At 43.3% G+C, this 14,973-nt stretch overlaps 1 protein-coding gene across 2 annotated transcripts in view; it reads right to left on the reverse strand.

The window, feature by feature from the left end:
* Positions 1-14,973, reverse strand: part of tmem132a (transmembrane protein 132A) — a 65,669-nt gene that overhangs the window by 4,323 nt on the left and 46,373 nt on the right. For both annotated transcript variants that reach the window (XM_031293594.2, XM_036000621.1), the window contains one exon: positions 12,350-13,354. In XM_031293594.2, coding sequence (XP_031149454.1) covers positions 12,440-13,354 — 915 coding nt within the window. In that variant the 3' untranslated portion in view covers positions 12,350-12,439. The remainder of the gene's footprint in view (positions 1-12,349; positions 13,355-14,973) is intronic.

The raw sequence follows: 14,973 nt of genomic DNA on the forward strand, positions 1-14,973 counted from the left end.
TTTTGGAAAGCAATTTTTTGAGTTAAGTAGGGCTATTGGCCTGTAGGAGACCCAACTGTGAGGGTACTTTACTTTTTTTAGGGATTGAGAGAGATCTTGGCCTCCCTGAGTGATTGAGGTAGGATTTTCAAACGAGTGTCTGGACATAGCCCGAAAGTAGTCAAATAGAATATCGTTATACTCATTATCAAACTTGCACTTAAATCCATCTGGCCCCGATGGCATAGCTTTCAAAACAAGCAATGCAATTGCGTTATTTCATTTTCCTTTTCCTTTATTTGAAATTGTATAATACACAAAAAATGGAAAATACCAGCTACAAATGAAAGCCTCTATATGTCTTACTTTGGCACCCTCTGGTGGTAAGTATCAAGAATGGTGGTGGTGGGGTAGGTTATCCGGTTAGTTATGTTTGAGTTGCTCACAGCATTGAAAAATACATCGGCATCTGAACTCACTGTGCTGAGAATAATTTTCTATTCAATTCTATAACATTATCCTTGTAAAAACTGTTGACAGCAATATCTGTAAATGATGCTTCAGTCTTTGTTATTTAGTCCATAGTATTATGTGTGTGTTTTGTTAAGCCTGTATGCTTTTTGATAGTGCTCTGTATGTATGCAGTTGTTTTAATAAAGATTGCAAGTTCAACTCACAACTGGGGACATTTGAAGCAATGTGGATGGTGGTGAGACTGAGAACGCCTGGCCACAAACAAGTCTGAGCAAAAAATTTAAATGCAACACATTTAGATTTTTGCGATGTTTTCAAAAGTGAAATTGCCAGTTACCTTTCAGAGTCCCAGCTGGGTTAATGTCCATCAGAGCACTACTGGTGCCATTTCCAGTTTGTAAATGAAAACAGTATTGTGGATAGTAGTATTAATATATCGTATTGGTATGGGATACCATGGAGGATGAAAAATTGAAGTCACCAATGAATGTAATATATATAAATATATTCTGACATAAATGTTTGAATAAATAAAGTCTGAAATAAAGGTTGAGATTGCCTGTGTTAATGACTAAATACATTGGTAATACACCATTTTAGATCAGTGTGATGGGACAGTGAAGGAGGTTTTCTGACAGTAAATTGTTTGATATAACACTTGGTCTGACAAGTTCGCTTGTGAATTCAAGGCTTACCAACAATAAAGGACTTCATTTTACTATCAGAATGTTTGCTTTAAGTTTTCTTTTGCTGCTAGCCCAGCAACTCTTCACCAACTTTTTTTCACTACCAGCATGAACACATCACCTCAAACTGTCAACATGCAGGTGACCTTGCGAGTTAATTCGTTCTTGGAAGAATGAACTTGCAAGGTCCCCTGCAAAAACGTTCTTCCAAAGAACACAAGTCTGTTCTTTGCATTCTTGGGATTGAGAAACGTAAAGTGTATGAAATAGTAGCAGTTCCTAAATACTTTCCTGTTAACCAGCAGATATACGTAACCCAGATAATGTAAATGGACTGCATTTATATAGCACTTTTCTAGTCTTAATGACTACTCAAATCCTTTTAACATAGTACAGGAACCAAGTGCCACTAACACACATTCATACACTGTGGCCGAGGCTGCTGTACAAGGTTCCACCTGCTCATCAGGTAAACATTCACACTCCGGGAGACATTCAGGGTTTAGTGTCTTGCCCAAGGACACTTTGACATCGAACTGCAGGGCCAGGGATTAAACCACCAACCTTCTGATTGGCAGGCAACCGCTCTACCAGATGAGCCACAGCAGCTGTGCTGTGAGATTTAAAGTGTGATCACAGAGAGGTGACTAACACAAAGCAATTGGCTCGTTGGAGAGAGCTGTGCCTCGCCTGTAAAGTGGCTGGGAGCAGGCAACAGCAGCTGGGAGCGGAGACAAACAGCCGTGGTCAAGTCGGACAGTTTCCAGCAGCCTTCAGTCTGAACAGGAAGTCACAGAAACACTCACATCCTTTATTAAAATCTTATCAGAGCCATAAATCAGTTTGTATGCAGTCTCCAGTTGTTTTTATTATGACAGAGTAGCTGTTAAAATGCTCTACATGCGATCTGTTGCTGATGTTAATAACAACAGACTTTAGATGATCTGTTGCTGATATTAATAACAACAGACTATAGATGATATGCTGCTGATGTTAATAACAGACTGTAGATGATCTGTTGCTGATGTTAATAACAGACTGTAGATGATCTGTTGCTGAAATTAATAACAGACTAAATGATCTGTTGCTGATATTAATAACAGTATGTAGATGATCTGTTGCTGATATTAATAACAGACTGTAGATGATCTGTTGCTGATGTTAATAACAGACTGTAGATGATCTGTAATCTGAACGGATTTAGTCTCTGACTTCTAAACGTCACAACATGTATTATTTTAGCAAAATAAGCCTTTAAATTAGACCAATTGAAATCTCAGATTCAAAAACAATAAAGCTGCAAGCAGCGATGAACAGACCCTCGCCTTCTTGCAGTCGGGGGTACTGGCAGACGCAACATCACATGTAGACCACACATTCTAAGTTTCATGTAAATCGGAATAACTTTTGCCAAGATATAACCGTTCATGTTTTAACAGCCACCTACAGGAAGTTGTTCCTCCATAACTTGCGCAGTGTTTTAGCTATCAAAATTCTTTTGATTTCTTTTAGTTCCGAGGGTCCACCGAGTCTATATCCAAGTTTCCATGCAGATTGGACTCACGGCCCAAGAGGAGTTAGACAAAGTATGTTTCCCAGATATCGCGATGTGGCTAATTAATAAAAACATTCTAACAGCACCATCTAATGGTGGATTCACTCTAAATTTGGCATGGATGCTCAAGCCCCTATGCGGAACAAATGTGTCATGTTTGGTGTCAATCGGAATAAATCTTGGTAAGATATGCAACTTCCTGTTTCGACAGCCCCCTACAGGAAGTTGGTCCTCTGTAACTTGCGCATTGTGTTAGCTATCAAAATTCTTTTGATAACTTTTTGTCAGGAGGGTCCACCGAGTCTACGTACATTTTTGTGCAGATTGGACTCACGCTCTAGGAGGAGTTAAAAAAAAGTAGGTTTCGCTCAAAGCGAATTTGCTAATTAATTAAAAAAATGAAAACAGCGCCATCTAAAGGCCGATTGACACCATATTTGGCACACAGCCTCATTGGCACATGAGGAACACCTGTCTTAAGTTTTGTGTCCATCGGAATAGCTGTGTGCAAGATACAACCGTTCCTGTTTCAACACCCACCTACAGGAAGTTGGTCCTCTGTAACTTGCGCATTGTTTTAGCTATTAAAATTCTTTTGATAACTTTTTGTCACGAGGGTCCTCTGAGTCTATATGCCAGTTTTCGTGCCAATCGGACTCACGCCCCAGGAGTAGTTAGACAGAGTAGGTTTCCCATATATTAAATATTTTGCTGATTAATTAAAAAAAATTAAAACAGCGCCATCTAATGGCTGATTGACGCCAAGTTTGGCACAGATGCTAAGCCAGCCATGACGAACAACCTTATTAAGTTTCGGGGCAATTGGAATAATTGTTGCCAAGATAACGCAACTTCCTGTTTAGACAGGAAGTTGCTGTTTAGACAGGAAGTTGCTGTAACTTGCGCATTTTTTCAACTATCAAAATTCTCTGGATAACTTTTCGTCATGAGGGTCAACAGATACTACCTGCAAAGATTCAAAAAGATTGAAATCACAGCCTAGGACGAGTTCAAAAGAATGTAAAACACATGAAAAATGCATAATTAAAAATGGCCGCCTTCCGGTTGGGCGGAGCTAATGAAGGTAAATAGGAAATATGTCCGCAATGATTAGAGCAATATGGGTATTAAATCTGGTGAAGATCGGAGCTACTATGTCCAAGTTAAGGCCTTCCAGGCATTAGGGGGCACTATGGAGCCCACTTACAGGTTTGGGCCAAATCGCTGTACAGTCTCACAAAGCTCCCAGGTGTTTATGTGGGCGCCAATTTTTGTGAGTTTTCGTATATACTGAGGCCGTCAAAAATGTGCCCTAGGGCTAAAACCAATTAGGGTCCCATAGGCCACGCCCACTTTGACCAATCAGTACCTTACTGTAGGGGTGGCCTCATGAGTGGCCCTAGATGGTACCCATCAAATTTTGTAAAAATCGGATGAGCCGTTCATGAGCTATAAACTTTATGTACTTGTAGCGCCCCCTAGTGGCCAATTTTCGTAAAATGTGTGGGGCATCTCCAGAGGGTCATGGCAAACAAGAATCTTAAGTTTTGCATTGATAGCAATTATTTTGGTCGAGATATGGCAAAGTTAGTGTTTGCATACTTAGCTACAGGGCATGAAATTGGCTCCCGCCCACCCGCCAAATGCGGGTAACTTTTGTGATTGGCGGGTGAAACTGTCAATCTACCTGCCACGTTGGCGGTAGTGGCAGTGATTGGTCAACAACTGTTGACCAATCACGTAGCCTATTGTTTTTGTTAAGCAAGCCCGGCCATTTTCTTGGACGTTCGAAACAAAATGTGGCGGCATATAGCTGGCATGAAGAGGCTGTAGAGCAACAAAAAGAGGATGAAGGCCGTTTCACATTGTACGCGGCATGCGCTGCGCTCGCCGTTAGGTTTTCCTATTCCCAACTATATTTGTTGTGCTTGCCGCCAGGCTCAGCGCAAATTTACGTCATACATGCGGCAATATTTGAATGCACTTCACGTCTGCGTCCAGTGTTTACATCAGACGTGCAGTAGGCTACATGCAACATTGTGTAGGATACACAGTAGTGATTTGGTGGAGATGATGTTTCTGTCTTTGAAACATAGGAAAGCCTTGTTCCGTTTGTGGATCCACGTGTGTTCGGTGTTTACTTTTTTTCTTTTTATTCAGACACATCACAGCGCACCGCGGCCGCTCTTGCAACATGGTTCAATCAAAGTTGAACCATGTTGAACTTTGACCGCGGCACGCGCAAGAGCGGCCAGCCGCAAAATGCCGCTTGCGCTGCGCTTTGCTCAGCGCAGCGGCAGACCAGTTCTTTTGCGAGCATGTCATTGACAATAATGGGTTTCATAGCGCAGCGCTGCCGTTTGCGCGTACAATGTGAATGGCCCTTGAGGAGGACAATTCAAAAAATAAAAATAAAAAAGACGTTTCAATACTAAGTGGAAAGTGGAAAGGGATGGCAACTGGTTGTTGTACGACGTCACAACAGAGGAGTTGCACGTACTGTCGTATGTATGGCTCGGAGAAAGCGAGGTCAAACCCATTTGTAATAGGGACAAAAAACTTAAAGTTAGAGGCAATTAAGGACCACGAGTCCTCAAAAAGCCACTTGCACACACTCAGCTGTAAAGTGGGGAAGACGGCTCCCCCAGAGCAGACAGCTGCGGTCATGGCACTGACGTCAATGAAAACAGCATGCAAACTTCCACGCAATCGGAAAGAAAATGAGACCCTTCTCCGACTACGTGTGGATGTGCGAGTAAGTACCAACCTGCTTTAACGTTAGTAGATAACTAAAGTACAGCACAGTGCAATGACTGCTCTGTTATCGTTACAACTTAGCTGTGCGTGTGTGTGTGTACGGTACAGTGTATTAGTGGTAGCCTACGTGTGTGTGATCAAGCTAACTGAATTGTCATTCGTATTTTTAGGGTGGATGAACAGAAAGGGTTAGCTGTAGGGAAGACATACAGAAATACAAACCAGGCCCCAGTCTTCATGCACTCCATAGCAGAAGTTGAAAATGGAAGAAGAAGGAAGTGGAGATATCTGCCTCCAAGTTTATCTCCATAATGGTTGATGGATCCACAGACAGCAGTGTAATAGAAGAAGAGTTACTCTACGTTAGATCGAGCATAGCAGGAAAAGTCAAGGTGCAGTTTCTGGGGATCCAGGCAATAGAAAAGGCAGATGCTGAACATGTAACAGACGCCATATGCTCCAGTATATGCTCCAATGACTAATGGATTGCAGTTCGGTGTTAACTAAATAAATGAGACCATCAGATTGGCTGTTTGTATTTATGTTATTTTCTATTTTCTTCTATGAGATTGGTTAAGTTGGTTAATAACTCGACAGCACTTTAATGTGTATTCTGTACAAGTTCAAGAACCATTCTTATGCATTTTCTGAGTCTTCTGAGACCTTTATTTTAGGCACAAAAAAATTTTGGCTGGTAAAAAACCACTGTGGCAGGTGTATTTCAAAATCCACCTGCCACAGTGGCTGGTGGCCAAAAAAGTTAACTTCAGGCCCTGCTTAGCTACACAAATTTGTTTGTGTGTAATATGTGCAATTATTTATATCCTGGAGATGCTATCTGCCAAGTTTCATGCAGATCGGTCGCACGGTCTGGGAGGAGTTCGGCAAAGTAGTTTTTTGATAAATCGCGATTTTTCACGCATAAAAGTTTAGGCGGAAATGGGTGTGGTCTATATCAGGAGATTCAGCTGGATCTGCAATAACGCCACCTAGTGGTGGATATGTGTATTTTTTTAAATCTTTGCAATTTTCACCAGTTGTGACGTGTGCAAATTTTTGTGAGTTTTCATGCATTCTAACCCTCTCAAAAATGCGACGAAGAATTGGTAAAAATAATCTGACCAAAAACAATAGGTTCCTTCGCACTTTCAGTGCTGGTGCCTTGCACTTTTGTGCTCGGGCCCTAATAATCTGACGAAAAACAATAGGTTCCTTCGCACTTTCAGTGCAAGGCACCGTTGGGCCTTGCACTTTCGTGCTCAGGCCCTAATAAAATGTTTATATAAAACGTCATCATCTTGAGTCAATTCTGAACCAATCAGCTGTTAGATCAGCTGAAAGCCAGGTGTTTTCCATCATGCCCTGGGTCTTGCAGTCGGTGGAGAGCACCTGCGGCGCCTGCCTCTCAAACCTGCGGTCGCCTTGATCTTGTGAGATTATCATTGCCTACGTGTCCATGATGTCAGAGCGAGTCGGGATCAAGTCAGATACAAATCTAACACATGCATTGGGCGGAGGTCGCCGGTGATCGATTCTGCGCAGGCCTGGCTCATCTGCAACAAGCCTAATTAGTCTGTCATTAACCATTTCTCTGCTGATGAAGACGTGTTCCTGCTGTCTGTCTGTAGCCTTTTATAAAGTGTTACCCAGGTTTTAAGGTGTTAACCAGCTCTGACTGGGGGATCCCGAGGTGTTCCCAGGCCAGGGTGGAGATATAATCCCTCCACCTAGTCCTGGGTCTTCGCCGAGGCCTCCTCCCATCTGGACCTGCCTGGAACACCTCCCTAGGGAGGCGCCCAGGGGGCATCCTTACCAGATGCTGAACCATCTCAGCTGGTTCAAAGTATGTCACAGGCCTGAAATCCACACATGCACAGGACCTATACATGCACTAATGGAGGGATGTCAGAGTAGGAGGCTCTGGACCTGCCAAGGTGCCCTTGAGTGGACCAAGTAGGATTTTGGACTGGTAGCTGGAGAGGTGCCAGTTCAACTCCTGAGCACTGCCAAGGTGCCCTTGAGCAAAGGCTACCAGTCCACATGCCATACTTGGTCCGTACGGGGACTTGAACCGGCAACCCTCCGGATTCCGCTACAGAACTCCGTCGTATCAGCAGCAGTTGGTAGATGTGTTCAGCCGCCAATAGGTGACTGTGAGCCGGCTACAGGCACCGCCAGATGACGGTCCGTTCAGGGGCCGTGATAGTGGACTTTAGCCAGCATCATGCAGCGATGACAGTTTAGGCACATAAACAACTAGTTAAGTTCAGGAAGAATTCAGCCCCACCTGCCCCCATCACCCTCTGTGACTCGACACTGTGGAGTCTTTCCGCTTCCTGGGAACTATCATCTCCCAGAACCTCAAGTGGGAGCTGAACATCAACTCCCTCATCAAGAAAGCACAACAGAGGATGTACTTCCTGCGGCAGCTGAAGAAATTCAACCTGCCAAAGACAATGATGGTGCACTTCTACACAGCCATCATCAAGTCCATCCTCACATCCTCCATCACCATTTGGTACACTGCTAGCACGGCCAAGGACAAGGGCAGACTGCAGCGTGTCATTCGGTCTGCTGAGAAGGTGATTGGCTGCAATCTTCAGGACCTGTACGCCACCAGGACTCTGAAGCGTGCTGGAAAGATTGTGGCTGATCCCTCCCACCCCGGCAACAAACTCTTTGAGTCACTCCCCTCTGGCAGGAGGCTGAGGTCCATCAGGACCAAAACCTCACGCCACAAGAACATTTTTTCCCTTCCGGCACTAGCCTTATCAACAGGGCCCGCAACCCATCCTGACACTCCCCACACTCCACCTCTGGCTCGACATGCCACTGTACTTACTCTGCTGTACTGCTTTTTTATTTTTGTTTTCTTATTTTAATACATCCTGTGTATATATATTTATACTTATATTGTTTTTACTCTAATACTTGATTTTCTTAACCTCTTATTTTAGAGAATGTGTGACATGCACCTACCTATAACACCAAAACAAATTCCTTGTATGTGTAAAAATTAGGGTGGAACGGTACACTGAAGTCACGGTTCGGTTCATACCTCGGTTCAGACATCACGGTTTGATTCGGTACAATGGAGGGAAAAGCAAAACAAAAATGCAGAAGGCAATTTTTTTTTATTGTGCATGTCTCAGGCTGTACCACCTACAGTAGTGTCATACAGTATATCCCCTGAACTAGCTGCAACTGCCTGAAGTGTGTAAAGTAAGATGTAAACAGTAAACAATAAGTACCCCACATCATCTCCAGACTCCATCTGTAACTTGTAAACAAAATAAGACAATCAGCTATAAAACTAAAAATACAGCATCTCTTATTTATGAAAGTGCAAATTACATAGAATAATAACAAACAAAAAATATGTGGATGGGATGGCATGTTGTAACGAGGTTGGAGTACATATAGCAAATACGAGTGAATATGGGCGCATTGAAGATGACATGTAAATTCTGATTGCTTCAGTGATTTTTTTGGACGTATGTTTATCTAAAAGCTGGTTAAGCACTGTAGGGAGGAGAAGTTGGACAGTTTTTTTGTCTCGTTCCAGTGATTGGCACATCTGGGTGATGGCGTTGGATATGTGTTAGCATGTTAGATGTATTTCCACTCACATACCCGACAACTGCTGAACAACGCCGACACACAGTCCTTGTCTTATCCACCACTCTCTCACCTGACCCAAAGACCGAAGTTTTCAAGTCGGGGACGGCACTAGGTGGAGGGCTGACCTGACAAAAAACTGCATACATAGGCGGGGCGGAGCTCGGCTAGCTTCAGAGCTAAGGACGGGGCTACAGATTAGGTGTCCCCAGAACCCGCATATGTAACAGTAGTTCCGCATTACATTAGTTCCTCATTACATTAGTTCCGCATTACATTAATTAATTTGCACGGAAGTTTTATGTTTTTTTTATACCGTGTTTTCTCCGTGTAAATTCATGCACCGAACCATGACGCCCGTACCGTTTCGGTTCAATACAAATACATGTACCGTTCCACCCCTAGTAAAAATCGTATTTGGCAATAAAGCTTTTCTGATTCTGATTCTGATTCTGAAAAAGATTGTGGTTTGGATTAAAACACTCAGGAAGAACCAACCTGCGTTTCCTGGGTGAAAGTCTTTCGTTTTCATCAGGAAGCAAACTCCGCTCCGCAGCCCGAAAGCCCTTTTTTAGACCATAGAAATGACATGTACAAATTTTTGAAAATGCGTGTAGTTCCTGTTTATTTTCACTTTTTAGTACCATCACGGCTGATGTATCAACACTTGGCGCCATGAACGCCAGTGTGTCTTCAGGATTCGAGGTTGATAGTAATTCCAGAAGACCCATTTTGAGTCGCCTGGGACCGCTCAAGGCAAATCCTTACAGACCAAACTCGACGTCATATCAGACCCAGAACATCCATCATCACTGATGGATGGCGTGCCTACAGGAGGCAGCTTTCCCCGTACGGATATCGCCAGTTGTCTGTCTGCCATGAAAGGAACTATGATGACCCAGAGACTGGTGCTCATACTCAACATATTGAGTGTGCATGACAGAATTACAAGCTGGAAATATGGCGTCATAGAGGTAATCACACTCCTGAGACACTGAAGATTGACCTCAAAATGGTAGAGTGGCACCACTGGTTAGGTTTTTGCTATTATAATGGTGTCTTGGGCACCTTTCCAAGTCAATATTAAAGTAGGTACTTTGATGAACTTGGTAATATTGTTTTGCAGCCATGATGGCCCAAATTTTGTATTCACAGTTTCATGTAACGGTAATGTAGCTTTGACTTTTCAATTGTTTTTGTTAGGGTATTTTAAAATCATTTGACAGTGTATTACACTAACATCTTTATGGCAAGTCCAAATTGTTCAACTTTATTTGAAGTCAAGGAAAATATTAATGACACAATTACAATGGCCTCATGACAGCCAGTCAAGACCAACCACTTATGACAGGGTAATGTAATGTTAACACATAAATACAAATAATTAAATTAACAGATCTGCTATGACATATTGATGACAGGTTATGTTGTCTATGTTAATGTCAACTTGTCATTACAAAGACATCTCAAACAATGTGAACTTTGCATTTAAAGTGTCATAAGTTACTGAAAGAACAGTCACAAACATTCACAAAAACTCCTTTATGTTTGAGACCATAGACAGCAAAAAAAGAAAGTCTCCACTTCCTCCTTCTGTACAAAGCCAGACTGTGCAGTAGTGAGCGGGCGGTGGAGCCGCGGTATCCAAGTCCTGCCCATACACACGCCCATACAATCGCAGCTGTCAATCATAAGGTTTTAGCCTGTTTTTATAGCATCAAATAACTAATGAAAACCAAACTGATCAGAAAAATGAACACTTGAACAAACATCAGCGTGAACTACCTAAAATGACAGAAAACATCTTTGGGGAACATTTATTTGATGTGTACCTTGATTTATAGTTTGGCCCATGTCCGATCCGCTAACATGGAGGGTGCGTGGCTTTTGACATATACCAGGGCTGTAGTACTTGATTCCGAATTCAGACTCAAGTCCGGACTTGTGTTGGACTCGTTTGTATTTGGATTCAGCCTTGTCTTGGACTCGCCAAATATTCTAGTTGGTCTGAACCGAGTCCAGAACTATATGCTTTTTTTCTAAAGTAACTCCCTGCTTCAAAACAAAACCATTGATGAAGCACGCTTGTTCAAAAAACTGGTATTAGTTTAATTCAAAATACATCTAGAACGGATAGTGACATTGGTCGCCTGGTATATGCCTGGCTGTGTTAAATACCTCCATCATCAGTCATCAATCAGTTTAATTTTGGCCACAGACACAATAGATTCTTCAAGACAAGTAATAAGTTCTAGAATGGGAGAATGTCAGTTTTTAGTGATACCTGTGTTGTTGTTACAGTATTTGTTAAATTTTCCATTGGCAGTCCAGAATGTTCTTGTTACACCAGAATAAAAAGACTCAACATCTAAAACGTGAAGTTGCACTTCAGCTTTAAGTGAAATTTTTAATGCTTAAAGTAAATAATATGGCCTAGTTTGATCCTACAGTGTTGTACTCTGCACTTTAATTTTCATCATTAAAATAATAATAATAATAATAATAAAGCAAAATGATCATGTTATAACAAAAGATATACTGACTCTCATCCTATAGTTTATAACCAGGTAAGTAAGTGTTCTAGAAGAGGAATCTCGGTTTTGACTGTCTCTCATTTGGACTAGGTCTTGACTTGGACTTGAACCTCTTTGGACTCGATCTCGACTAGTCTTGGTCTTGGACTTGTTTTGGACTCGATGAAGGTGGACATGACTACATCCCTGACCTAAACTGCACCTGCAACTCCACCGGAATAAAGTGATATCATGGTTCCACTGTGGGTTACAAATAAATGTTGAGCAGAGCGATGACCAACAGCTAACTGTCTCAGAGAGCGATGCTGAGGTTTGTCTGGTAGTAGTCTTGCATTGCCAGACCTTCCTTCACAGCGCTGCAGAGGAAGTTCTGGCTAGTCCACACAGCATTCCAGGATGGGAGAAAAACATGCTCTGGTTTATTGGCATTTCTTTTAACTAATCACAATCGTCTTGGGTGGTGCTGCACGGAGCCCCGGTGCGGCCCCGGTGCGGCTGCAAAATAGCCTCGGGAAGGAACTTGTTTTGGTGGAACTTTTTTTTTGGAAATCTCAGATTGGACAGATAGTCTATCTAGCTGTTTGGATTTACCCTGCAGAGATCTGAGGAGCAGTTAACCATTGTCCTCATAAATCCACCGGAGTTTAGAACACCAACACAAAGAAAGAGGAAGGTAACGGACATCCAGCCAAAAAGGACATCCGGCGGAATTTCAGGCGGCACCTGAACAATCCCCGAAGTGGAACATCTGGTAGTGTAATATGGTACTAAACAGGGTGATAGCATGCTGTTACTTATACTTCCCTGTGAGTACACCTGGCCTGTGCATAGCTGTATCAGCAAATTATCTCTACTTCTTTAACATCCTCTTTATTGTCCGCCTCATGCTGCTGCTTTATCTTGTCTTCACCTTCTGTCTTCTTCCTCTTATCTGCTTCCCTGTCCTCTACCTCTTTCTCCTTCTTCTCCTCTTCCTCTTCTTTCTTTGCGCCTCCCTCTAGTTGTCCTTCCCTGTGCTCCTCCATGGTTGTCCTCCGTCTGTCTCGCAGGGCACAGGGCAGACAGTTAGCCAGGAAGAGGACAGCCGAGAGACAGAGCAGAGAGAGGACGGCAGCCACACCCAGCTCCAGCTCCACAGCTCCCTGCCCGTCCATGTCCTCCTCCCCCCTCTCTCCTTCTTCCTCCTGACTCGGGGAGAAGTACACCGCACCCTCCTCCTGGCTCGGCATCAGCACAGCTCTTTCCAGATTGTTCCAGCGGACCATCCCTCCGTTGGCCACCTCCTTCCAGTTCATAGTGTCACTGCTTACATTCTCTCTTCTGTCCTCGTCAAAGTTGGATGTATAGACTTGGCTGTCTGACTCCACCAGTGTGTCTGAGAAGTCCAGCTCAAAGTCATCCCCTGCTGGCTGCAGGAAGTCTAGGTCTACGTTGACTCTTATCCAACCAGATCCCCTCGCCAGCCTCCTGGTCCCACCTCCTCCTCCCGAATCCGTCCAATCTCTGTCGCCTTCACTGATGGAGTTGGAGGTGATTGGCTGGTCAGGGCAGGTTGAAACAAGAAGTTCTGCACGCAGTAAAGGCCCGCCTCCGTCGCCCTGGGCAACGATGCGCTGGCTGGGGCCAGGCGTCACCACAACCACAGTCTCAGCCAATGAGGAGAGACGCAGGAAGAAGGGAAGGTCACTGAAGGAGGAGAGGAGGGACGCGGTGTTGTCACTGAACTGGAGCCAGATGCTGATGGACACCTCCTGCAGAGACACAACACCATACGGGTGCAAAGATTATTATATCTCACAGGTCTGTCTTCTCAACTGTTTCACATTGTTAAAAAAAATAATTAGCCAAATGCAAATTCTTTAATAGTGACCTTAATTTACCTCAACTTCAGAGAGAGCCAGGCTTTTATTAATATTTCCCTTGTTTTTATGAGCATATAGAGCTCAACAGTCCCGCCCACAGCGGGTTCCGGAAATAAAAAATACAATGCAATTTCTCCATTGACATTTGCAGTATAAGCCATAAAATCGTAACCGTTGATGGTAGACTTAAAACCAGCTTGCCTACATGACTAAGCGATTGTATATGCTCATATAGACGCCAAAAATCATGGGACACTAACCTTGTTTAGAGATAAATGTCTTTTATTTGCTATGTCTTGGATAAGTACTCATTACCCACAATCCTGAACAATCCCACAGTGATGACTCTGATTGGTGGAACTCATGCTGGTGAGGAGGAGGGGTGTCAGTACCCGATCTCTGCTGCCTGCACGATCCGTCACGAGGATTTACGACACTGCACGAATCACGATCTGTGTGTCACGCTTCTGACGTTAGCCTCTGCCGGGAAGCTAATGTTAGTTTAGCTAACAGCTAATTCGGCTAACAGCTAGCTGACAGCTTGATTCAGTCTAAAATAACGTTAACTCAAACTTAACACTGGGTAAAGCCGTCTACAGCTGACGTAACAGCCGTTATATATGTTAACGGTTATTTTCAGGTTTATTTTGAGGGTCTTTTAAAGTTATTACATGCTGTCTCAGCTAGCGGTTAGCTAAACTAACGTTAGCTTCCTTTGTTCAGTGGTGCGCGGTGGTTTATGGGATGAGTAGTTCCTTCGCTCTGAGATGACGATAGGTACACAGTCTTGTACCTTTGACTTTTTGGGGATTTTCTGTTCGTTTTTTTTACTCGAAATGATACGTTGTATGCTTATGAGTCACGTCCCATCTGGTTAGCCTAAGGCATGGTCTAAAACTCTTTATATACGGATTTTCCCAGACGTCAATGGGAGAAATGAATGGGAAATTTACTTCTGGAACCCAAGGTCTCTCAGAGGAGGGGCGGGACTGTTGAGCTCTATATGATCATATTTTAGTAGAAGCCTCCATGTTTTCTGATCTGTTCCGGTTTTAATTTCGCTGTTTAGACAAACCCAACATTTCCTCCACGTCTTGAAAAGTAATATAGTATAGGGCTGGACCCGAATATTCGAAAATTCGTTCGGTGGGTTGGTATTCGATTTGAAAATTTTTTTGGGTTTTTTTTGCACAACCTGGCATCCCCCTCCAAACGGTTCTCATTCGCGCTTGAATATGTTCGAAATATAATACTCTCTTTTACATTTTTAAAAATGTAATCACAAAATATCAGACAGTAATCAGACGTTAGCGTCATGGACTCATGGCAGTGCGCTACCCCGCTGACCCGTTATGAACGCTAATCAGCACATCTGCGTTCATCAACCACCAGAACCGGACCGTGTGTGCGAGCGCACGTGTGTGTGAGTGTGCGCAGAGAGAGAGAGAGAGAGAGAGAGAGAGAGAGAGAGAGAGGGTGTTGTCTTGTGCGTTCTGCATGTGGTGTCT

Source organism: Sander lucioperca, chromosome 4 (genome assembly GCF_008315115.2).
Source record: "Sander lucioperca isolate FBNREF2018 chromosome 4, SLUC_FBN_1.2, whole genome shotgun sequence".
Taxonomy (NCBI): Eukaryota; Metazoa; Chordata; class Actinopteri; order Perciformes; family Percidae; genus Sander; species Sander lucioperca.